Below are 23,197 nucleotides of genomic sequence, written 5' to 3'. Positions count from 1 at the left end.
GAGGCATATTCCGCAGAAAGCACCGTGGCTGGCAATAGATTTGATCTCTGACATAGGACAAAAAAAAGCACGACGATGGATCTTTGATGAAAACGCTTGTACCATATTTCAAGGACGGAACTGCTTCGAATCTCGATCTTCTGAGCTTGATTGCTAATCCGAAATAGAGGCAACACCTCCCTATTCTTTGGACGCTGCTTCAGACTGCTTTTGATATTGAACACATCTTTTTACGATATCTTCCAGACCTCTTCAGCAAATTGTACCATATTTCGCGGCCCGTATCCTTGAGAACTGCTGATCTCTACAAATGTGTGCAGCCATTGGCCAATTCTCAGATCCCATCTTCGACATCAGTATGGGATGATTTCATCGAGCAGCTCATACATACTGGACAGTACAGGCTACACTACGGCTCCGCTACAGGGCATGCGGTAAGACAACATGACTGGTCTGTCAGCTGCCGCACAAAAGCCGGTCGCCTTGTTTTCATGTCAGTCTACGTGTTCGTACGGAGTTACAGCTGTCGTTGTTTAACCTGTTGGTCACAACTAATAAGAAAAAAGACTTTGCTGGTTCGTTTCACTGGTAAGCTTGTTTTTGACGAGGTCCTTGTCGGAGCTGATGTGTCATTCTAGCGACCATTGTAGCAGATCCTACCCTGACCAAGACAAAACACACTATCAGTATAGACTTCCAGACGTTGACTCTCCCTCAAAGGCTCAGCCAGTAGTACGTATGTGAAAGCGGATATTTGCGAAGGAAGTCAGGAAGTCGCCAGAGCTAAGGGCACAATCCCCTCAGCTGGTCAATATCAGGCAGTCTGATCGAACCACACCTGACAGGAAGGTGTTCGAGAATTCGACACCAGACGAAGTGCTGACTCTTTACCAAAAAAAATTGCAAAGTTCGGTGGCGGAAGTTACATGCGACCAAATCTACAGGAAGTAAATCCGATGACTTTGATACGTCAAAAAACTACGAGGAGCACCCATCAGAAGCGCACCATCTGCGCGATTCGTCTTATCGCAAGGTACCTGGTCAAACAGCAGTCACACCAGTTGCTCGAGCTATGCAATCCACTGATCAGTTGTGCAAACGCAAGCATCATGCAGGAAACCTGGAAGAAATTGGAATAGCTCATATCCCGGCGAAGTCGAAAGATATGATTTACCAGACAGCTAATGGGCAATGAGGCCTGCTTCGGCCAGTCAAAATGAAGAAAGCGATGACTCAGCGAACGAATAACTCTGAGGACATCATTTTCGATGCATCAGCTAGAAGATTGATCGACGCAGTAGCTAAGTCCAACCATCTGCCGATCAACCGCCAAGGCGTGGACGAAACAGCTGCAATTACGTTGCGACCGGAATCAAAGCATCTCAGAGCTTTGAGAAGTTCCAGATCATGTTCGTTGGAAAAGCAGCTCAGATCGTTTCGAAACTTCCGTCGGATGCTGCAAAACAATGAAACGTATAGTTCAGGAGTAAATAGTACGTCTTTAATACCGTCCACGAATTTTATGAAAATTTTCAACCATCTCAAAAGTCTGCTTATTGGACTATCTATAACAACGTACAGTGTATGAATCGGGGAGACGAATTGCTTGTAGTACAAAAATGATATATAGGCACGGCAGTGCTGTTTTTGACAGATAGTGTCAAAGCCGCCGGATGGAACGGCGAAGACTTTCATACTACTTGCAGGTACCGCTGACCCGAGAGCGATTTCTGCTTCTGAAACTACCTCGAATAGCTTGGGAGTGTTTCAACCACCATGTCTTGCTGGAAATTTTGTTGTCGAGTATCTTCCGTGGCCCGTTCCATGTTTGTCTCACACACAGGTTCCAAGCTGCAGATAAAGGTCGCAGAGTAGTCCCCATCTAATGCAAAAGGTGAACTGTCGTAGACGATCTGAACTGGGACATCGAGATGGGCCTCGGTCATCCAACGATCACCTGAGCCAGTACTCGAGAGACGTCTATGCCATTTGCGTTTCGGGGATCCCGAAGCTGGAGACACTCTCCCATTGTTGGCATGGCTTCCTTTAGATGGGTACAGGGACATAACCACATGAATCTGCAAGCTATACCGTACAGCCATGTAAGGCGTGAACGATGTAGGCGCGGGTAACAGGTCTCTAGAAATATGGATAGGTACCGGAATACTCGTAGACAAAGTTGGAATGTGAATCGTAGTCCCATTGATGGCGAATTGTTCTGAAGGAATAGGGTCGGGTGCTGTCTCAGTGTATGGTGGAGAGGGAGACCTACAGCCTTGTGCATTATGCTGAACAAATTCGTTCCCAGAATTGTCATTGTCTAGATGTACTTTTTCCGGAAATGGTACTAAGGTAAGATCAGAGGTGGCTTGTTCAGGAGAGCTGGCTCTCAAATTGAGCAGATTTTCATGTGCTGAATCACTTTCCGGCTGCGTGAGTTGGCCCACATCCACATCATGTTGCCATTCGCAGACGGCTAGATCATGTTTGTATGTATGCCTGTCGCTAAGTGTTACCTTGCGCTGTACCGTAGTCGGCTTGACAACGCTGGATACTTGTCGTAAAGTGGGGACTTTCTTTAGTCCTTTGAAGGCGCAGAAAGTAGATTTCTGTAAACGCCAGCTGATGTCGATCGTTCCGCGTGTTAGGTCGATCCCGTTATCTGGTGCACTCTGGTCCGTCTGGAAACCTAGTTTTAACGGAGCGTTAGTCGTAGCATACTGACTTGTCTTGCGTAGAAACAGAGGCCGAGGCTCAGAAGCTCGAACGAAGATTGCAGGCGAGCTATCTTGTTGGGGACGAACAATTTGTTTCAGTACTGCTATCTTGCTTGCACATAAGGTTGCTCTCTGGTGCGAATGGTATTCCCATCCGAAGTCTGCTATGCAAGTTGGCGGTTGGACATCGAGGCTATCATCCAGAATCCAGATCTCAGTACACGTCTCAGCAACTGTCTTGTTGATTCCCTCCTGGTTCCGAGAGATTACGGCGCGAATCTTGTATGTAATTGCAACATCCAATACCTCATGATCCTGGGTGGCACCTGGACGACGTGGACAGGGGATCCTGATGTTTGCTGACGATGGTAAGGTGTTCACTCGGGTATAGATAGGGGTTTGTGCAGTGCCGTGAGTTTGGTCCCGAGCATTATTAACTGAACCAAAGCTGACTGTAGAGTTCGAATTTTCGCAGGGTTGGAATGAGAAACCGAACAGTCGCATTTCCGATGGTCTGAGAGCTTCCACCTCACCACGTAAATCAGGATCAATTCGGAGGGTTCTGCTCAAGTTCAAAATCTAAAATGATTGGCTAAGATTGATTTAGCAGTATATGGCTATTTACCTCTTCAGTCCTATTTTTGAGATCCCACATCTCACCACAAGGATGGTTTGACGTCCAAGTCTTCGCAGCGTAACAACCTGCCGGACATAAATATCGTGACCAGGTGGTGAAACAACAAACTCACATACCTATTAGAGTGATGTGCAGATGATCGTTCAGGTGTGCAGATGAGTCTTTGCGATATCTGACTTCAACGACGCCAGCTACCTTCTGACTCGCAAGGAACACGGGTGATTTGTAAAATGTGTTGGAAATGCGCCAATCTTGCGATTCGGGAAAGCTCAGTTGTATCTTGGCTTCAGGGCGAAGAGCAGAGAGGCTTGATCTTGTCATATTGCTGGTCGTGCACTTCAGTATGTATCTGGTCGCAGCAGATTAGAGGGCGATGCCTGCAGTAATGAACCATGCCGGCGCAATCGCCGACTTTTAAGTCATTTCTCAGTGTTGATGAGTGAGAATATGCACTCGGGCAAGCCTCGTTCGGTAGACAGCCTTCTAGTGGTTGTGCCGAGCGGAAACGCACAGAGAGGTATAAACACCATGTGATGTATGGCAATCAATCCTGGACTCGCATCGGGACTCACGGAGTAAGCACTGAGCATCAATCTCTTGGTCGATATGACTAAAGCTGAATTTGGCCATACGACAAAGATCATGGTTCCGGCAACAACGCCCCGTTAACCGAGGATTATGCTCGACCCGGTTTCAGAGCCATTTTCCAGCGCATGAGGCTGAGTGGAACCGTTGGGTGTATGTGCGGGCTGGAAGACCGGAACTGGCTGTGAGTGGTTCAGAGACAAGAAGCTTTTGCTCCCAATGCTTCTAATGCTTACGTAGCAAGTAGCAAGGGTAAGGTGAGATTCTGCACGAATACTTGAAGCTGCTTATAATGTAGTCGAGCAGTCTCTCACACCAGCTTTTGCTCGGATGTTCTTGAAGCAGGAGAAAGACGCAGAACCAGAACATAGTAACATAATTTCGCCGAACCGCATTTCAGCTCCACCTAGGTTGAGTTACGTAAATGAGTACTGGCGTTGTCACATGATGGCTCGTAAAGAGGTGTGGACAGTTCAACAAAATGCTGTCATCCTGAGAAGGAGCTTCACCCTTAGGACCAAATACAGAACCGCAGCCATATTTTGATCTTCAAGCCAGTCTCAGTTCTTTCCAGCTTGCGGGTAAACTGTCAATTCTAGGTCTGAATGGCTCCATGACCGTCAGCTCTCGCCATCGAGAGTCAAAAGTACTGGATAGAGTTTATACACTCTGACTTTCCATGAATTTCGCTTCGTTCTTCCTTCTTGACCGCACAGTGCTGATTCCTATAAAATTGTGGTATTTAGCACTCGTAGTTCACAATCAGCATCTAAACATCGGATCAGTGGAGTTGGAAGGCGATTGGTACGTGCATGAAAATATTCAGCTACAGAATATAGATATAGACTAGATCATCGAGAGAACCGCAGAGCTACGATAGCACTCATAGTCCTTCAAACTTAGATCTATCTTCACCTATACGCGTATCTGAAGTTTGCGCCAGCAAAACTATGCTCAAGGTTCCGGCGCTTAATATCATCCTCAATGTCCATGAGACGATTGTACTTCGCAACTCTCTCCCCTCTACATGGACTTCCACTCTTCAGATGACCTGTTCCCAGAGCCACGGTCAAATCTGCGATGAAGTCATCGGTTGTCTCTCCACTTCGATGACTAACAAAGACAGCCCAACCAAGCTCGTATGCTCTCTGTGCAGCATCGATAGACTCGGATATGGTTCCAATTTGATTGATCTTTAGCAACAATGCGTTGCAAGCTTCTCGCTCATTTGCCATGTTGATTCGATTGATGTTCGTCGCAAGCAGATCATCGCCTACCAGTTCCACTGCACAATTCTTATTGAAGATCGTCCACGAGCTCCAATCGTCTTGTGCGAACGGATCTTCCAAAAGCACGACTGGATATTCCGCTAGTATCTTGTGATACAATGCCGCTATTTGCTCCCCACTCTGAGGACTTGAATGATCCCATTTCATCCCGATATCGTATTCGCGGGTGTCGGTGTTATAGAATTCGCTGCTAGCTGGATCAATCCCAATTTTGACACCACCCTCGTGACCAGCAGCCTTTATGGCGGCAATGAGAAGATCCAGTGCTTCATGAGGCTCAGAGATCGGGGGTGCGAAGCCACCCTCGTCACCAATACCGACTGCAGACTTGCCGAACTTAGAGGTTATCAGAGTCTTCAATTCGCTGTATATTTCACTACCCCAGCGGACAGCTTCAGCCATTGACGAGGCACCAACGGGAGCGATCATCATTTCTTGGAAGGCCATGGGATTTCCAGAATGAACGCCACCGTTGAGCACATTGAAAAACGGAGTTGGTAATACGTAAGGTTTCGATGCTCGGTAGGCCAAAGAAGACAAATGCGCATATAGTGGAAGATCCTGTCAGTCGATGTCAGTCACAAGCAAAAATCGAAATCAACGAATTGAAACGACTTGGACCTTTTTAGGCGAAGACGTACCCTTGCCGTAGCACCTGCTCTTGCAACCGCCATACTGATGCCTAGTATCGCATTTGCTCCGAATTGCTCTTTATCTGGTGAGCCGTCTAATTCACACATGAACGCGTCGATCTCTCGCTGCTGAGTAGACACATCAAATTTTTTTGCGATGAGCTCCGGGCCGATGGCATCCTGAACATTCTTGACAGCTCTTAGCATGCCGTTTCCCTGATACCGCGCAGCATCCGCATCCCTCAATTCGATAGCTTCGTAGTCGCCTTTAGAAGCACCAGAAGGGACAAGTGATCTGAAAGCGCCTCTATCCGTGGTAATTGTTACTTGGACTGTAGGCTTTCCACGCGAATCTAGACGTTCAGCAGCGTCAATATGTGTAATATATGACATGACTTGAGCGGTCTGGAGTCGTGGGTCGCAGAAATGTATTCGCTTACAGGAGCTGCGTCGCTGATATCAATGCCGTGGCATTTATCAGTACAATTCAGCATTGAGACCACATGTTTAAATAAGAGCAATATAACGCAGAGGTTCGGACAAGGGGGCTCCCAGCTCAATAGGACATGGATTCGGTATCCAGTGACATGATGCGCGCCAGAAGATCACGTTAGATCGATTTGCACGACTTTACTCTCAAGAGAAAGAATCGTGGAAACAGGCAGGGCAGGAGGAACTGCTTCCGGTGGCACGTCCTATTAGTCGAACGGCTGTTCGGCCCCGCTTTCGTCATGGAGCACTACTCCCGGAAAATCGGGTCGGTGTTGGTAACTAGAAGAGTGGGTATGGTATTGTGTATGTACTAGCTAAGGTGACGCAGCAGTGTAATAACTAGAGGTAGGGACTGTGAGGAAGGTAGGCTTAGCGTACTTGCCTAACATCGGCCATCGCTGGCAAAAGAGTGGTTGATCAGAGTTTTCCGAGTATGCTAGCGAGACGAGGACTTTTGTCCGTTACCGGTGTGGAGCAAGTGGTTTGCGGTCAACACTGGCTCCCCATCACGTTAAACAGACACAACAGTTGCATTGAGGGTTTTTCTTTGTACCAGCTCAGAACCATGACCAAAGGCGTTCGCAAAGAAATAGATTGATTCTGGTCAGTCGTCTTCGACCAAAATTCTTCTATACAGGACTCTGAGTTTTGTGTAATTCTGCTTCTTGCACAGCTCTTTCCGCTTCGTACTTTTCCACACACGGCGCGAAGAACAGCTCCCCCTTAAGCGCCCGTTTGCCAGTTTTAATGCTCACAATGACCCACAGTAATACCACGACCAAGGAAAATATCGTACCCAGGATCTTGAAGAACAAGCTTGGCAGGTCTTTGGCCAGCATTGTCGTCGATAGTGCGTAGACGCCAAGTGGAAAAGTAAATCCCCACCAGCCCATATTGAAAGGGAACTTGCTGCGTGTAATGCTGGCAAGCGCAAAGAAAAGCCATATTAGACCATAGCCCCAGATTATCAAGGCAATTGCATTTCCAAGATTGTAGAAAGTCGTTCCTGCGGATGGATCTAATGTTCCTGTAAGAGGAAAGACGTCTCTAGCGACCTTTCCAAGTTGCATAATTGCATAACTGCCTTGACCAAGCGGTCCTAGGGGGAGAAAGACTGAGACAATCACTTCTCGTGCTGGCAAATGGTGGATGGTTAAGCGATGGAAGTACATGACTAATACAACCATAGCTAGGGGAAATCCAGTACCCCAGAGAACATAGCTAGTTATGACCGTCCATAGAGCGTGCTGAGGATTTGGAAGAATTTGTGCGACGATACCTCCGGATGCTGAAGCGACGATAGTTGAGACTATCGGTAAGAGCCAGACTGCAGTCATCTTTGATAGCTCGCTGTCATGTTTGTGCATGATTATAAAAGGAAGGTAGAAACATGTAGCCACAGAACATACAACATCAATCCACCATAAGCTCCAAGCCAAAGTCGTCGCCCATGGTCCAAAAGCAGGCACACAGACGAAAACCACCATATTTCCTATCGTCGCAAGTCCCATGGGAAAGGTTCCTGTGAAAAGTGACTGAACAGGGTGGTTGATCATGTATACAAACAGACCCCGGAACATTAGATATCGGAGGACCGAGATACCCAAGAACAGGGTGAAAAGGAGGACGTTGAGACAGAATATAGCAACAGAAATCCAGTATAACCATATACCGTTGTAAGGGAGGTTATGCAGTAGGATCGAAACGATACCTGTGCCCATGATCACAGAAAACCAGGAAGGTGTGAAGTTGAGGACGACCTTTCGCCAGCCATGATCGTTGCTCGCATGAACCTGTTTCTCAAGTTGTTGCACTGCTGTTTCGTTGTTGCTGTTGCGGCCACCTGTCACTGTCAAGCTGTCACTAGATGGCAGATGACAATCGGTAAAGGCACCCGAGGGGTCCATGTCTGGCTCGTTGAAGGTGAAGAGGATTTTTTTGTTATTTGCTCACGTGCTGAAGTGAGCATTGACAATTGTGCGACGTGGTTTAGGGGTGCCTTGCAATATGTGGTAGTGAGAGCTCGTTTGTACAGGTTCTCCATGCGCGGAAGAACTTGTATATACAGTGGGTTACACGAATTGGCCGAATCGACGCGTTAGAACGCGTATTTATTAAAATCGTAATTCTAATGTAGAAGTGAAGCCGCTAAATTTCACGAATCATGCGTTGAGGAAACATGAGCGACATCTCGAAAGGGTAAGCGATCAGCGAAAAAGCAAGGGTGACGTCACTCCCGGACTGCCGTTCAACAGCCTATGAGTGCTTTACCCAAAGCATCCTTCATCAACGACGATCTCCTAGATTCGACAGGACCAGGAGTCATGATTGTAAGCCATTTCTCGGCAAGCTTCGAGGCCAATGTCAAGATGCCTTATCAAAGTCACTTGCCTCTTCTTTTTGTGCATGTGACCACGCTCGTGATCTCGATTTCAGGTGACGTTTGGTGCGAGAAGATTCGGAACGCTGAGTGTTGCAAATTTGTACAATGCTTTCCTCAAGCGATGCATGGCAGACGAATGATCGCAGTACTGTTGATCGCGATAGTCTGGAGAGAGAACAATCACCAGCATGCGAGGAGCGGAGAAGCTTCAACGAAGGGACTGAAGCTCGACTGACAGAATTGGCAGCTCCCCAAGTCACACCCGAGCAGGAGACAGGAGATGATCTTGAAGACGAAGAGTCCCTCGCTAAGACAGACACAAATGAGTCCAATGCGCTCGCTGAAGTAGCAGCTCCGGAACCAGTCGCCCATACGCAGCATCAACCAGCCAAGGATAACTCGGAAGAAGAGAAGCATGGGGTCAGTCATGCCAACCACGAGAAGAAATCGAAGCCATGGATAGAAATGGCAACGATAGGGTGGCTTATATTCTTCTCATTTCTTGGGACACTTGCACGACTAGGAGTCGAAGCCATCGCCACATATCCGTATGCTTTTGTACCTTCCACAGTGCTCTGGGCGAATATGGGTGGGTCTTTCTTGATGGGCTTTCTCCTGGAAGATCGCCGACTGTGGCATTACTCTGCCGATCCAGGTGTCCTCGGAGAGGATCAAGACGAGAATCGTCGTCACATAGACAAGAGTAAAAAGACACTGCCGCTATATATTGGTCTGACAACAGGGTTTTGCGGGAGTTTTACCTCTTTCAGCACGTTCATTACTGATGCCTTCCTGGCTCTGAGTAATGACTTAGCTCCAGCGAGTCCTATCTCGCCATACCATTCGATAAGCGCCAATTCCATACAGTCCCGCAACGGCGGGTACTCGCTTATGGCTTTGCTGGCTGTCCTCATTGTTCATACAGCAGTATCGATTGCCGCATTAAAGACAGGGGCACACGTCGCAGTTGGCACAGAACAGGTCACACCATCTCTACCATCGCGATTCATTCAGAAGATTTTGGATCCCCTTGGGATAGTTTTGGGTATCGGTTGCTGGGTCGGTGCCGTCCTGCTAACAGTCTGGCCTATTGAGCTGTATTGGCGCCGAAGCGTAACGATGGCCCTGGTATTCGCTCCGTTAGGCGCTCTGTCACGTTTCTACATCTCAAGGCATTTGAACGCCCGCGTGCCACAATTCCCGCTTGGTACCTTCGCGATCAATGTCTTCGGTGCTTGTGTGGAGGGAATGTGCTTTGACTTACAGCACACTTCCCATATCATCGGAAATGTCACATCTGGATTTGCTGTGCCGTGTGCCGTACTTGAAGGAGTAATGCAGGGGTATTGCGGCTGCGCCACAACAGTAAGCACTTGGGTTGTTGAATTGAACGCGCTTCGGCGAAGACATGCATGGCTCTATGGGATGGCCAGCGTCGGCGTGTCCTTGGGATTCCAGATCGCTATCATGGGATCTGTAGCATGGACAGCAGGATTCGATCAAAGCTGCAGCGCATGAACTGAGCACTCGTGTAAGAGGGAAAACAAGATTTAGATGTCTTCTTCGAGATCGATTTCTGCCATGAATGAATTTTTGAGGATGATTTTGTTCACTCACTCACTGTCGACGTGGTGAGCAAAGCAGGTGTTTCCAGCGGGCTTGTGTCCAGACAAGTGGCTGGAATGATTCACGAGCTCGTCGTGCGTGTACAAAGACATATTATCGTCACTATGATCGTAAGAAGGGTTCGAAAGCCACTGCGCTGCCTCGTCGTTTGAGTTGTATACAGTGATAGAAGCGATTTGTGAGCTGTCTCGTGTAGAGTTGAAATTGCTGTCGACATAAGGATTATTGTTGCCCTGAGTCGGCTCACTGTATTCACTGAGTAGTTCCTGGTTTTGTGGATGAGCTACGCAGGAAAACTCAATTGCTTCAAGCTGCGACACATCTAAGTTATCAAAGATCTCGTCCCATGTCAGAGGACTCAGCTCATCAGTGCTGCTAGCTGGTGGATCCGATCTGGGATTCACAGATTGTCGCAGATTATCGGTCGATATACCCATATCAGCTAAGAGCACTTTCACACGTGCTAGATCTGTGGAAGTATTGCTCTGAAGCACTTTATGTAGAGCTTGAACCATTTGATCTCTCTGTGATTCTACTAGTTGAACATATTCAGAGCTTTTGCCATGGTCGTGTTTCCTTGGGTTCGATGTGGTCACACAGACCACTCCATCCTGTTTGCATCTCTCGCAGATTTTGCCCCCACTGCATCGCGTCTTCTTCAGTCGACAACGATCACAGGCTCTAGAAGTGCGTTTCGGGTAGTAACTGTGTACCTGCTCCAGATCTTGATGGTCCCCTTCTGCGATTATTCGTTTCCGTTTCGACGTAGGATCTTTTGGAGCAGGCTCGAGTGCTGTAGCTGCAGAAGTCGATTGTTCGGACCGTTGTGGTGTTATGAAAAACATGGCGGCTCGGATTCACAATCTTACTCGCATTGCACGATCTTATAAAAGCACTGTGCAAAGTGTAAGCAGTCACAACATCGTTGTGTTCTTTCGACGTTACTGAGGGGCGGCAGGTGAACAGTTTACGGGTCTGTGTCTTGGTAGCATCGGGTAAACCAATAGGTGTCACACGCCGATGACGTTTCGCACAAGCCTAACCATGTTCGTGCCTGCCTATCTCAAGGAGAGTTTATACCAACCCACATCTTACCGTGAGTGATTAACACCATGAGATTCCCTCACGGTGGCACGTCCGAGTCTGCGCTGTTACATTCGATAAGTGCAGTATGTACGTGGGGTAGTTCGAATTGTGAACGTCGCCCGAGATATATGAAAAGCAGGAATGGTCTTCGAGTCATGGGATAAGCTTGCTCGCGCCAAACGTGCAGCATTGTCATCCTCAATTCCACGGGTTTGGCGTGTACCTGATATCCCTACCCCTGAACAATGTCCCAATGTAACTAATTGGCCTCGACTTGTCCTGTCTAGTGATGAGATACTTATTACTGAGACACCACCACTGATCATCCTCGCCAATATACACGCCTTAGTATGGTCTGCTGAGGATGTTACTCGAGCCTTCTGTCATCGCGCAGCAGTAGCGCATCAGTTGACTAATTGTCTGACAGAAGTACTGTTCGACGCAGCTATCACGACAGCTCAGGAGCTTGATGAGTATCAGCGGACTGTCGGTAGCCTGAAAGGTCCGTTACATGGCTTACCTGTGAGCTTTATGGACCGGTTCAGGGTAGCTGGCGCTGAGACATCCTCTGGTTTCGTTGCATGGCTAGGGCATAAGGAGATCCTAGAAGCTGAAGGCCCTCTCGTCAAGCACATGCGAAGTTTGGGAGCCATACCATTCTGTAAGACAAATGTGCCCCAAAGCATGATGTTAGGAAATACTACCAACAACATCTTTGGTAGTACATTGAATCCATACAACCGGAAATTCTCGGCAGGCGGCGCTGCAGGAGGTAATAACGTCGGATTCCATGCTGTTAGGCATACACTGAAGCTGATATGCTACAGGTGAGGGAGCTCTTCTCGCGATGAAAGGATCTCCTTTTGGCTGGGCGACAGAAATTGCCGGATCAACCCGTATACCAGCAATATTTAACAACCTCTTCGCCATACGAGTGTCTACGGGACGTTTGTCCGCTTTGGGCATTGCTTCTAGCAATCAGAATTTACCGCTTTGCAATACGACCGTTGGCATGATCTCGTACGACCTATCTTTTCTTCAACATATGTGTCGACTGACACTTGGCGCAACGGCGTATCAAGAAGACCCGGCATGGCTCGATATGCCATGGCGTGAGGCGCGATTCCAAGAAGTCGAATCTCGTAAACCAACATTCGCGGTCCTACTCGAAGATCAACATGTTCGGCCTCAACCACCACTTCAACGTGCACTCAGACATCTCACTCAGAGCCTCAGAGCACAGGGTTACGAAGTGGTCGCTTGGCAACCTCCATCCCACAAGGAAGCAGTAGAGACTCTATTTCGGATGATTGGCGCCGATGGCGCCAAAGATATTCGTGCGAACATTGCGAGTAGTGGTGAGCCACCGGTACCACAATTGAAAAAATGGTTCTTCGAGCACCATGATCCACCGAACCTCTCAGTCTCTGAATACTGGGCACTCTGCAAATCGAGGATGGATTACATAGCTGCTTACCATTCTTATTGGTTGTCTTCAAAGCAGATCAACATTACGCAACGCCCCATTGACGGCGTTATTATGCCTGTCGTGGCGCAAGTTGCATGTTACGAGAACGAATTGAACTACTTTGGTATATGCTATGCCGTTGCTATAGAGACTCGGCTAACAAGACGTGATAGGGTACAGCGCCATTGTGAATCTCCTCGATTTCACATCTGTTGCTCTTCCTGTCACTTTTGTGGACCGAGATCGAGATCTTCCTGACACAAGACGTGTCATGCTCAATGCGGAAGACGCTCAGATACAAACAAGTTGTAAGCTGGATGTTTTTGCGCGGCACTATATACACACTCTGACAACAATAGATGATCCCAGCACTTTCCATGGCATGCCAGTTGGCATTCAGATTATGTGTCGTCGAGCTGAGGAAGAGGTTGCTTTGGCTCTCGCAAACATTGTGTCTGAGGTTTATCGACGAAATGGAGAGCTGCTCCAACTTAATACTACGTAGTGAGCTTATAAGCGAAGCTATACGTCGTACTTATAAGTAAGAGTAATAGTAGACGTTTACGTTTACGATCTGTTTTACACTCCCTTTGCGGAGCTGACCTTTTTAGTTCAGTTGTATCTTTTAAATTTCTATGTGAATTATATAAAAGTTGTTTTGCTCGAGCTATAGTCGACGCTCCGTCTATTTATGACCTAATTTTATTCCTTTGACACAGTACTTTGATAGAATTAGGACTGCATTACTCTGCTAATGTCGGACACCTCAAAAGTCGAAGGAGGGTGACTCCATTAGATTGTCAGGCATTCGACCGAGCAGCTGTGAAAGAACATTTACGAAATCGTGGGTTTCATACGTGTAGCGACACGCTCTATGCTTACATATTGACACTAATGATAGCCAGCTATACCAGCAGCACCTGAATTTTTGGCTCTTTTTATGTAGACATGTAGACTGCCGCATCTCGCCGTGTTTCGGTCAAGTCAATCATCTTTCTCTGGCTTTTTGGAGACAAAGAAGCTCGATACGAAGTCGCGCATTCTTGAGCCAGTGGTCGGAGCAGGTTTGCTATCTGGTGGTGCCATGTCTTCCATCGTCAAACGGCGTGGTTGTTCTCGCAGTCTCAAGTTCAGGAGTCTTGCGTTTTCAGCAGAAAAGATACCGTCCACCTTCCTGACCCGGCGCGAGACCTGCTTCCCTGACTTGATGCTCGTGGACACAGCTTGTTTCCGACGCGGCGTAGAGCTTTCTACACCTGGACCTTGAATTCGGCCTTTAATCTTGGCCGCACTAGTACCAGTCTTTCGTTTGAGCGATCTTGAAGGAGCTTGGACTTCGAATGGGGTGTATGCTGCGTTACTGGTCGCTGGTGGTTCAACACTAACGGAGGGAAGTCCATGCCAGTTGGTTTCGCTGTGCGAAGGTTGTCCTGTGGATTGTTGCTCAATGAAGCTCAGTAGAGGAGGTCGAACGGGCAGGCAAGTATCGGGTCTTGTGGTCTGTGTAAGTGATGTTATTGCTTCCTCAAGGATTTCCTTTTCGACCGTCCGGCGCCGCCTAGGTTTCGTTGAGTTTGACTCATCTCCAGACACTCTATGTGAGGTAAGGAGACAAGGCCCAGTGATTCGCTCGAGTTCTGTACGGTGCTCGGCATTGAGTCGTAAACTCAATTTGCTGACAACCTCCAGTATTTTCTCTGCTACATCAACGATACCTGTCAAATTTGACACGACAGGTAACTGCTGCCCGAAAGAGGTGAAGAGGTAGTAAGCAACGAGGTGGGCTTGAGTCTTGCTCGAAATAGACCGACGTCGGGTTTCGTAGATGACCATGCCTTGAACGAAGTCCAGCAGGGTAACCTTGCGGAGCTTTCCCGAACCATGTACATTCCTAGTGAAGGAAGCAAGATATTCCTCGCTTTCGACAGACGCATCTGAATCCCAGCGTAGTGGGCCGAAAGTCGGTGGCTCGGATGAGCGGCCTAAATTGTGCTTCATGGTATCACATGTAGCCAGGATCGAAGAACGGTCTTCTGATGACAGCTGCGCCAACAACTCAGGTCTGCTTGCAACAGCATTGAAGAAGGTGATCAAATTATAGGTGGGTTGCAACGCAAGATCTGCGATGCGTTAGTTGAGAGGAGCGGCGAGATGCAAGGTCACATTACTTACTGCATATTGCGGCACGAATTCCTTCCTTTTCAGCCTCTCGAAGGAAAGTTTTGTCAGTCAGTAGGCACCAGCCTCGTCGGTCAGGCTTCTCAAAGTAAGCATCCTTCACGGCTGAGCTGGGTTCGACATCAACGATGCCTTGTGCGAAGATGTTGTTTCGAGGTAACAAAGACTCCCAGGTTTTCCATCCGTGGAAAATCTTAAGGATGTCTCGGGTCTCCATCAACGACTTCAGAGCAAGAAACGGAACCCTTGATGGACCTAAGACAAACTTTTCAACTATAAAGACGCGGTCGGGTGTTGCGAAGAGCCAGTGCATGAACGTCCTGTCGACCGTGGCTTTGAGGGAGGAAGATTTGTATGTCCAGTGGGGGACTGCAACTATTTCCACTCCAATAACTTTTGTTCGGGCTAAATCCGCCAGTAGAGTGAGCGCTCTCTGTTCACTAAAAACATACTCAGCTTCAATAGTCTTCGTTCTCGGGTATAGTGAGCAGTCTTCCAGGAGTTTGAGAGGATCTATAATGGCATTCGAGCTCAAGTGAACGTCTCTGTACAGGTCACTTCTGCTGGTCAACGACGATATGGCTCTGGACTGTGCAATTTGAAGGGAAGCCTCGAAGTTTCGCTTTCGGAGCCAAGTTTTTGGTATGTAGACATCGTCACGAACCTGGAGACGTGTGTTCATAGAAACGGTCAATCTATCCAAGGCGGATAGAAAATCTCGCTGATGTAGCCGAAGCTTTGCTATAGCGCTGTCGTACCTGGAGCATTCCTCACGACCTGGCTTCTTCCACGATCGCAAAGCCTGCACTGTTTGACTCATGATGGTGGCGTATTCTTCGAAGGGCCTAAAACAGGCATAGTACTTAGGCAAATAGGTGCACCAGTCGAGTTGATTTCGAGACATGATTTCGCCACGGCACAACACCGTGCCTTTAGCAAGAAAGACCTGAAGCTCTTCTTGCAGGCCGAAGAACAAATCACGCCCACGGAATGATCGTTGAGCGACCTCCCACTTCTTATACCGGGCTGGATTCTTTTTTAGCAAGCCCAAACACGTCTGAATTTCAAATTGCATCTGGTCGTAGGCATGCAGCCAGCCGTAGGAAGCAAGAGAGACAGAAAGAACAACTAACTCTGGATCGACAGAACCTGGGAGGCGCATGTCAGTCTGAGAGAGACGATTACACCATCTGAAGACGTGACCCTTCATTCCAATAGCACTTATATCAGGGAGAAAATTTCGGCGATTCTCTCTCAAGCTAACGGCTGCTTTTGACACTGGAGGAGGATCTCTGGTATTGTAGTAAGCCTCTTCAAGCCGCAGCAAGAGTCCATCTTCCAGTAGATTGGAAATGTGCACGTTGGTGTCTAGGATGTCATGTAAACTGTAAGTGAGTGAAGCTTGCGGACTGTGAGCGAGTGGAGCTTGCGGAATCTCAATTGCTTTGAGCTGTGTCACGAAGTCGGCTGTAATCTGTGCTCGGACATCAAGCTCATCAACTTTCCAACGCCACCATTCCACAGCGTAGCGAAGTCTATTCACTTGGAGGTTAAGCTGACTGAGTGTCGTGGTGAAAGTGCTGTAGCTGCGATCGAGAAGAGCGAAGCGATGCTTGCAATACAAGATCCAGGCCTGTGAGTATTGCATATGCGCTTCTAGATCTTTCAAGTGGTTTACAGCGAGTATCCATATGCTGCGACATAGCTCGAATTTCTCATCATACTGCTTCTGACCCTTCCTGCGCTGCTCTGCAAGAGCTTGAGCGATAACACTTCGATCCAGACGACCAGAGGACCATGTGTCGAGTTGCACCTGGAGCAGAGATATTGCACGAGAAAGTTCTTGCCCTTTGATCTCGGCTTCTCTGGCCTGACGTTCTTCAACTATTCTCCTGTTACGGTCTTCGGAATACGACAGTATTGTAAAACCAGAGTCCTCGTCCTGCTGCGCAGTTGGCCTTGGTCTTCTGATACCGAGCGAAGGAGGGCCTGGTCTGATAGGTCTGGATTGAGAGGCTTGTTGTGAAGCATGCACCGTGAAGGATCGACGGAACGATGAAACGTATAGCGTGTCACTCGAGACATTCAGCTGTGCTCGAGCACGTAGTTGAAAGCTGCATCCGCCATGATCGCGATTGTGGGGATATTCGAATCCACGATATCTCTCAATCTGTAGCAGGCGACTCACTGGTAATTCGTGCCATTTGTCGATACAGAACGATGCGTCCCTGACAGCACGAGTCGATGAGCATATAGTCTCGCCCACACGGGCACTGTGCATGGACGGTGGAATAATGCAGTCACGAAATGATTTCGTTGGAGACGAACAACGTATGTGCCAGGAAAAGATATGGGTTCAATAGTCGGGCAAATGTGGCTCCACCTTTGCGACCAGCGGAGAATAGATGGTGCACTGCAACCACGTCCTATCTACCATTACGAGTGATCTGTCAAGCTCAGACCAATGCCAGAACCTCAAGCGGATGATGAGTTCTACTACACTATGCGTCTACCTAGCATATGCTCTAGAGGTATAGCCCTTCTGGCTCGCCTTCAGTCTTTGTCTTCATTACTGATTCGCGTGCACTCCTGAAATCGGTCATGTTCACCCTCATTCTTCGTTCTCTCAGAGCCCTGAGTCCTGCTTCAGAGCAGATGGCTTTGATATCGGCTCCAGACAGCTCATCTTTCTGTGCAATGAACTCATCTAGATCCACATCTTCGGCCAAGGACATTTTGGAAGTATGAAGAGTAAAGATCTTCTTCTTCGTATCTTGATCAGGGTTCTCAAACAAAATCTTTCGATCGATTCGTCCAGGTCTGATGAGCGCAGGATCTAGTGTTTCGATTTTGTTCGTTGCCATGATTACCTTGACATCCCCACGATCGTCGAAGCCGTCAAGTTGGTTGAGAAGTTCCAACATAGTTCTCTGGATCTCTCGCTCACCACCCGATGTGCTTTCGTAACGCTTGGTACCGATTGCATCGATCTCGTCGATGAAGACAATGCTAGGGGCGTTCTCGGCTGCCACCTGGAAAAGTTGACGGACAAGCCGAGGACCGTCTCCCAGGTACTTTTGTATCAACTCGGAACCGACTATGCGTAGGAAAGTGGCAGATGTTTGATTGGCAACCGCCTTAGCGAGAAGCGTCTTGCCTGTACCAGGAGCCCCATAAAGTATGACACCCTTAGGCGGTTTGATACCCATCTCTTCGTATAGTTCAGGGTGTAATAGTGGCAGTTCCACGGCTTCTCTCACTTCCTGAATCTGTGTCTCGAGACCTCCAATGTCGGCGTAAGACTCTGTTGGTGCCTTGTCCAGCTTCATAACTGACACCAACGGATCTGCATCGTCGGTCAAAACGCCTACCACGGAGACGGACTTGTGGTGGAGCAGAATGCTGGAGCCGGGCTCAAGTAAATCCTTATCCACAAAGGACATGATTGAGACATAGTATTCCGGGCCCGTTGCACTGCTCACAATGGCGTGGTCGTCGTCAATCAGCTCTTCGAGATTACCAACTCCCATCGGACTGCCTCGCATATCGTCGACTCGACCTCTTTCATCAGCGTTCCTATCAACGCCTTCGCTTTCTTGCGTACTTGAAGGTGCTTGCGTCGTTGTTGCTTTTGCCTTGCGAATGGCCTCCTGGTTTTCAACATACTCTTCCTCCAGTAGCAGATGGTCGTGGACTCGTTGCATTCGAAGATATCTCAGTTTACATCGCGAGGTAGGATAGATAGCGGGAAGTTTGCCAGCAGCACTAGGACCTGCTTGCTTACGCTTCTTGCGACCAATGCGTGTGGTTGGCTGTGGCGGTGGCTCGTACTTAGGCTTGTCTTTCTGGAGTTTTGTAAGCTGAATGTGACTATATGGAGACATCAAAGGTATCTACCTTTTTGTCCTTCTCATCTTTGCCAGGCCCTGGAGGACCACCTCCTAACCCCGACTGTTGATTGCCCTGTGCTGGTTAGCAGTCAGTAGTGGCTACCTGGGTACGGTGCGTACCATATTGCAATCTTGTGAAGACTTCGAGGCAAAAACAGTCGTCTGACGTTATGGGAGTATTTGACCTTGATGGACAAACGGAGAGGGTTGAGGTGTAGTACGGTACAGGGTATAATGGTGATGCTCAAGAAGGCACGTAATTTGGACTCTCGCCTGGCGGTACTGACGCGCCATGCTAGTATCTGTGTTAGGTAATCAGCTCAAGCCCTAGCGCCACAACGCTAATGCGCAGCCGCCTTTAGTACTAGGCACTATAAGGCAGCTTCTATATTACCGACGTTCAAGTTGTCGAGTACAATCCAAGCAGACAGTCCATTTTCTCTTGCGCTCACACTCGTGGATTTATGTTACCAATTTACTCGGCACCGCAACATTCGTGATAATTATCTCTCTGTGAACTCAAACTCCTAGTTATCTTTCGCTCACATCGTCGTCGCAAAACTGTACGCCGAAGGTTCACTGTCAATACCACTGGCCGTCTTCGCTTCCCTTCTCCTCTTCTCGTTTCTTCCACGTCAATAGCTTGTGAAATGGCTGGCCATAAGGCGAGGCGAATAGCAAAGGAGCTGGCAGATATCAAGGCCGACTCGCTTTCTAAGATTCATGCCGAGACAGTAGGAGACAGCCTGACGAAACTGAAAGGCTCGTTTTCTGGTCCGCCAGGCACTCCATACGAAGGCGGCACATACGATGTCGACATCACGATACCTAACGAGTATCCTTTCAAGCCGCCTGTCATGAAGTTCACCACCAAGATATGGCATCCCAACGTGAGCAGTCAGACGGTGAGTAGTATCACAATCTAAAAGGCGGCACGGCTCATGAACAACAGGGTGCTATCTGTCTCGATACTTTAACGACAGGTTGGTCTCCAGTTCTTACCATAAAATCCGCCATGATATCCTTACAATCTCTACTATCCTCCCCTGAACCAAAAGATCCGCAGGACGCCGTCGTCGCTCGTGAACTGATCAAGAATCCGGAACAATTCAATCGCACTGCCAAGGAATGGGCTGTTCGCTTTGCAGGTGCACCCAAATCGCTGATAGGTGAAGGCAGTGGTGGAGCCACGGAGAAGTCTATAGAAGAGGCTGAGAGAGAAGAAAGAGAGCGCGAGGAAAGAGCCAACTTGGCGGTTTATGACGGATACAACAAAGAACTTGTTGATCAATTTGGAAACATGGGCTTTGACGTCCCAAGAGTCGTCGAGGCCTTCCATTTCGTTGGTATTGACCGGAATGGAGGGCAGTTTTACGAGCTGGAGGAAGCCTACATCGGCGACATAACCGCACGTTTGTTTGGGGAGCCCTAGGAGGACGCTAGTGCAAGTACCAGGGCCAGGGTTATGAGGCGTACCCAGGAACAGGTGGACATTGATCAGAGAATGGAGTACTTCGAGATCCTACAGCGGGCTGATAATACGCTCTACTCTACGGCGTTTTGAGGGTTGTCGGGCAGTCTTACAGACTAATAGATTGCACGGGGTAGTGTTACTCAAGGACAATCTTTTCTTCTACTACAATCGTAACAAAAATCTGTAGTTTCCTAAAATTGCCGCTCTAACCCTACCTCTTCGTTAACAAGACTTGATCGTTTCTCACCTCGCCTTTATGCTTACACTCTGGTAAATGGAAGAAGCTTGTGAGTACTAACAAGGTAGAGTCACTGCGCAATGCTGGAAGATGATACGTATCGGGCATCTTCGCAATACCGCTTGTGGTCATTTACCACCGAGCAACTACAAGACAAGCGTCTAGAGACAAACAGGCTAGCATGCGAGAAAGTACAGGCTTCTTTCAAGAGGTCACGTCTTGCTGGCAACCTGTCGCTTGTTGCGACCGCGGCCGATGATGGTCATGGCATATCAGGACCTTCAAGTACCACTGGCACACCAGAACCCTCGAGCAAACGTGCGGACGAGTTCGATGGTGAGGTGAATCCATTGACAGCAGACGAGGAACAACGCATGGTACAATGGGGTTGTGAGAAAATCCTTGAGCTACAGGACACGATATTCCCGAGGCCAGGAGCAATTGTTGTGGTGAGTCAGGCTCGTTGATTTATCCTAAGTTGGTTATGCTGTTCAAAGTCCTCAATCATCATAAGCAGATATGCAATACTGACCGTCGCTGCGAACACCGTGTCAGAATCTGACCTTCTATGTTTACCTACTCACTCGTTGTCTAGTGTACAGCCATTCAGTTCCTGCGCCGTTTTTACCTGTCTAATAGTCCTATGACATATCATCCACGCCATCTTCTAACAAGCGCTCTGTGGCTCGCCTTCAAAGCAGAGCATTACACCTTTCTCACACTCACAAAGTTCACTGCTCAGCTACACAATGTTACAGATGATGATGTGAAGGCGCCAGAGTTCTTGCTTATGCAGAGTCTGCGATTCACATTAGACGTGAAGCATCCTATGCGTGGTCTCGAAGGTTGCGTGAGTGATATGCAGCGGATGACAGACCTTGGCGATTTGGTGGTGGAGAGCAAGAAAGGTGCAGCTATGAAGGATCGTATCGACAGAGCCTTCGCGAAAGGAAGAGCACTTTGTGTTCGTGACGTTCAGATGACAGATGCATACTTCCTCTTCACACCACCACAGATACATCTTGCCTGCCTTCTGATCGTCGACAAGTCACTAACGCTTTCCTACTTGGAGGCCCTCTTCGACCGCCTGACCACACGAGTTGGACCAATCAAGCAGAAGCTCATCGACACAATAGCAGCCTGTGCAAAAGTTATCGGCTCATACAAATCACAGACGGAAGACAAAAGCAAGAAGAAAGAATTGGCAAGGATAGGGAAGAAGCTGGCCAAGTGTCAGGATCCCGAGAAGAAGGATATCGTTGGCAACGAAAAGGCCAAGCTAGAGAAGAGTTTCAAGGGAGGTCAAGACAGTGATGATGAGGACCGGCGGCAGAAGAAGAGATTCAAGAAAGAAGACGACGGTGAAGTATTTGGACCAGGTTTGACAGACGTCAAGCTGGGTAAAGCACAATGAATGTGCTGTCTTATCAAAATCTGAGGAATATATCACTGTTCTGGCGCGTGTACTAAAGTCGTTCTTTCTTCTTTTCAAATTAGCGAGGAGCATGGCATTCAGGGCCAGAAAGGAACAGCACATCCCGTGTCAGGATCGGCAGCCCTAGTATCTGAAACCAGTTAGCTGTCTTCGTGAGAACTGAAGAGCCTAACTGCCTGCTATGTAAAGGCCAGCTTTTTGTTGGAGAGACGGGTGACTTTCACTGGTGAGCATCGCCCATTTTGTCCTAGCACTAATACTTACCTTCTTAGTCTTCGTTGCAAGATCTTCTTCCTTGACTACGACACTCTGACGCCCATACTATTTCCTGCCACGAAATACACAACTCTCGAAACTCTGACACACGCGACAGAAGGTAAGACCACAAGGCCTACGTCGTATCGACCAGAGTACGTTGAGTATCTGGATGACCGTGGGATTGAGCTCGAAGGTCTGAGACATATTGATGTCTGCATCGTACCAAAGTACGACTGCATCGCAGAGGCAGCTCGAGCTACTTCGTGTGCCCCACCGTATCTTGAGACATTGGCGGGTGGTGAAGAAGAACCGCCACGAACAAAAGGGCTCGAGGACGAGGACATTATATCCAGTAGGATCCAAGATGACAGCACTGGCGGTGGTGTGCTGAGAGAGCATCTCGACACACCTTCGGTCGACAAGCAACTAGAAGTACAGCTATCAGACGATGTGGCATGGTCCGAGCCGAGTTCCAGATCCCACGATGCCAAAGCGGTGCCGCGCAAAAGAGTGACTATCGTTGAGCCAACTGTGGAGAGAGCACTGACATCTTCTCAGCTCAAGGGTAGTCTGAAACCTCCATGCACAGTTCATTTTCCGGAGGACCCCTATCCGACGCGGGAGGGCGTTGCGCCTTTTAAGCAAGTCTCGGATGAAGATATTCCTATCGGTGCTAGATGGACAAAAATTAGCCGCGAATGGGTAAACCCGAGGCACTGGAACGTGCTCGTGGGCGTTTTGAGGAGACAGAGGACTATGTGATAGTATACAGAGTGCTTCGTAGGCATGAAATTGACAGATTGGCCGAT

At 48.4% G+C, this 23,197-nt stretch overlaps 8 protein-coding genes across 8 annotated transcripts; 4 read left to right on the top strand and 4 right to left on the bottom strand.

The window, feature by feature from the left end:
- Positions 1 to 4,850: 4,850 nt before the first annotated feature.
- LTR64_005764 (uncharacterized protein) lies at positions 4,851 to 6,253 on the bottom strand (the record flags this gene model as incomplete). Its single annotated transcript, XM_064900102.1, has 2 exons — positions 4,851 to 5,789; positions 5,870 to 6,253. 2 exons carry the CDS (start codon positions 6,251 to 6,253, stop codon positions 4,851 to 4,853), a joined length of 1,323 nt encoding a protein of 440 aa, XP_064753414.1.
- Positions 6,254 to 6,981: 728 nt separating this feature from the next.
- SSU1_1 (Plasma membrane sulfite pump involved in sulfite metabolism) lies at positions 6,982 to 8,259 on the bottom strand (the record flags this gene model as incomplete). The annotated part of the gene is made up of 2 exons (XM_064900101.1): positions 6,982 to 7,526; positions 8,025 to 8,259. 2 exons carry the CDS (start codon positions 8,257 to 8,259, stop codon positions 6,982 to 6,984), a joined length of 780 nt encoding a protein of 259 aa, XP_064753413.1.
- A 581-nt stretch (positions 8,260 to 8,840) lies between these two features.
- LTR64_005762 (uncharacterized protein) lies at positions 8,841 to 10,253 on the top strand (the record flags this gene model as incomplete). The annotated part of the gene is made up of 1 exon (XM_064900100.1): positions 8,841 to 10,253. One exon carries the CDS (start codon positions 8,841 to 8,843, stop codon positions 10,251 to 10,253), a length of 1,413 nt encoding a protein of 470 aa, XP_064753412.1.
- Positions 10,254 to 12,294: 2,041 nt separating this feature from the next.
- On the top strand, positions 12,295 to 13,420 carry LTR64_005761 (uncharacterized protein; the record flags this gene model as incomplete). Its single annotated transcript, XM_064900099.1, has 3 exons — positions 12,295 to 13,039; positions 13,089 to 13,223; positions 13,275 to 13,420. 3 exons carry the CDS (start codon positions 12,295 to 12,297, stop codon positions 13,418 to 13,420), a joined length of 1,026 nt encoding a protein of 341 aa, XP_064753411.1.
- Positions 13,421 to 13,899: 479 nt separating this feature from the next.
- On the bottom strand, positions 13,900 to 17,374 carry LTR64_005760 (uncharacterized protein; the record flags this gene model as incomplete). Its single annotated transcript, XM_064900098.1, has 2 exons — positions 13,900 to 15,035; positions 15,088 to 17,374. The coding sequence occupies 2 exons, from the start codon at positions 17,372 to 17,374 to the stop codon at positions 13,900 to 13,902; spliced, it is 3,423 nt and encodes a 1,140-aa protein (XP_064753410.1).
- Positions 17,375 to 17,618: 244 nt separating this feature from the next.
- On the bottom strand, positions 17,619 to 19,106 carry RPT2 (ATPase of 26S proteasome regulatory subunit 4; the record flags this gene model as incomplete). The annotated part of the gene is made up of 3 exons (XM_064900097.1): positions 17,619 to 18,938; positions 18,991 to 19,056; positions 19,104 to 19,106. The coding sequence occupies 3 exons, from the start codon at positions 19,104 to 19,106 to the stop codon at positions 17,619 to 17,621; spliced, it is 1,389 nt and encodes a 462-aa protein (XP_064753409.1).
- A 527-nt stretch (positions 19,107 to 19,633) lies between these two features.
- ubc1 (Ubiquitin-conjugating enzyme E2 1) lies at positions 19,634 to 20,415 on the top strand (the record flags this gene model as incomplete). The annotated part of the gene is made up of 2 exons (XM_064900096.1): positions 19,634 to 19,888; positions 19,936 to 20,415. The coding sequence occupies 2 exons, from the start codon at positions 19,634 to 19,636 to the stop codon at positions 20,413 to 20,415; spliced, it is 735 nt and encodes a 244-aa protein (XP_064753408.1).
- Positions 20,416 to 20,775: 360 nt separating this feature from the next.
- On the top strand, positions 20,776 to 23,150 carry LTR64_005757 (uncharacterized protein; the record flags this gene model as incomplete). The annotated part of the gene is made up of 4 exons (XM_064900095.1): positions 20,776 to 21,144; positions 21,291 to 22,095; positions 22,275 to 22,356; positions 22,403 to 23,150. The coding sequence occupies 4 exons, from the start codon at positions 20,776 to 20,778 to the stop codon at positions 23,148 to 23,150; spliced, it is 2,004 nt and encodes a 667-aa protein (XP_064753407.1).
- Between the last annotated feature and the right edge of the window lie 47 nt (positions 23,151 to 23,197).

This window comes from Lithohypha guttulata (genome assembly GCF_036872675.1).
Source record: "Lithohypha guttulata strain CCFEE 5908 chromosome Unknown scaffold_4, whole genome shotgun sequence".
Taxonomy (NCBI): Eukaryota; Fungi; Ascomycota; class Eurotiomycetes; order Chaetothyriales; family Trichomeriaceae; genus Lithohypha; species Lithohypha guttulata.
This window is presented reverse-complemented; position numbering and strand designations above follow the sequence as displayed.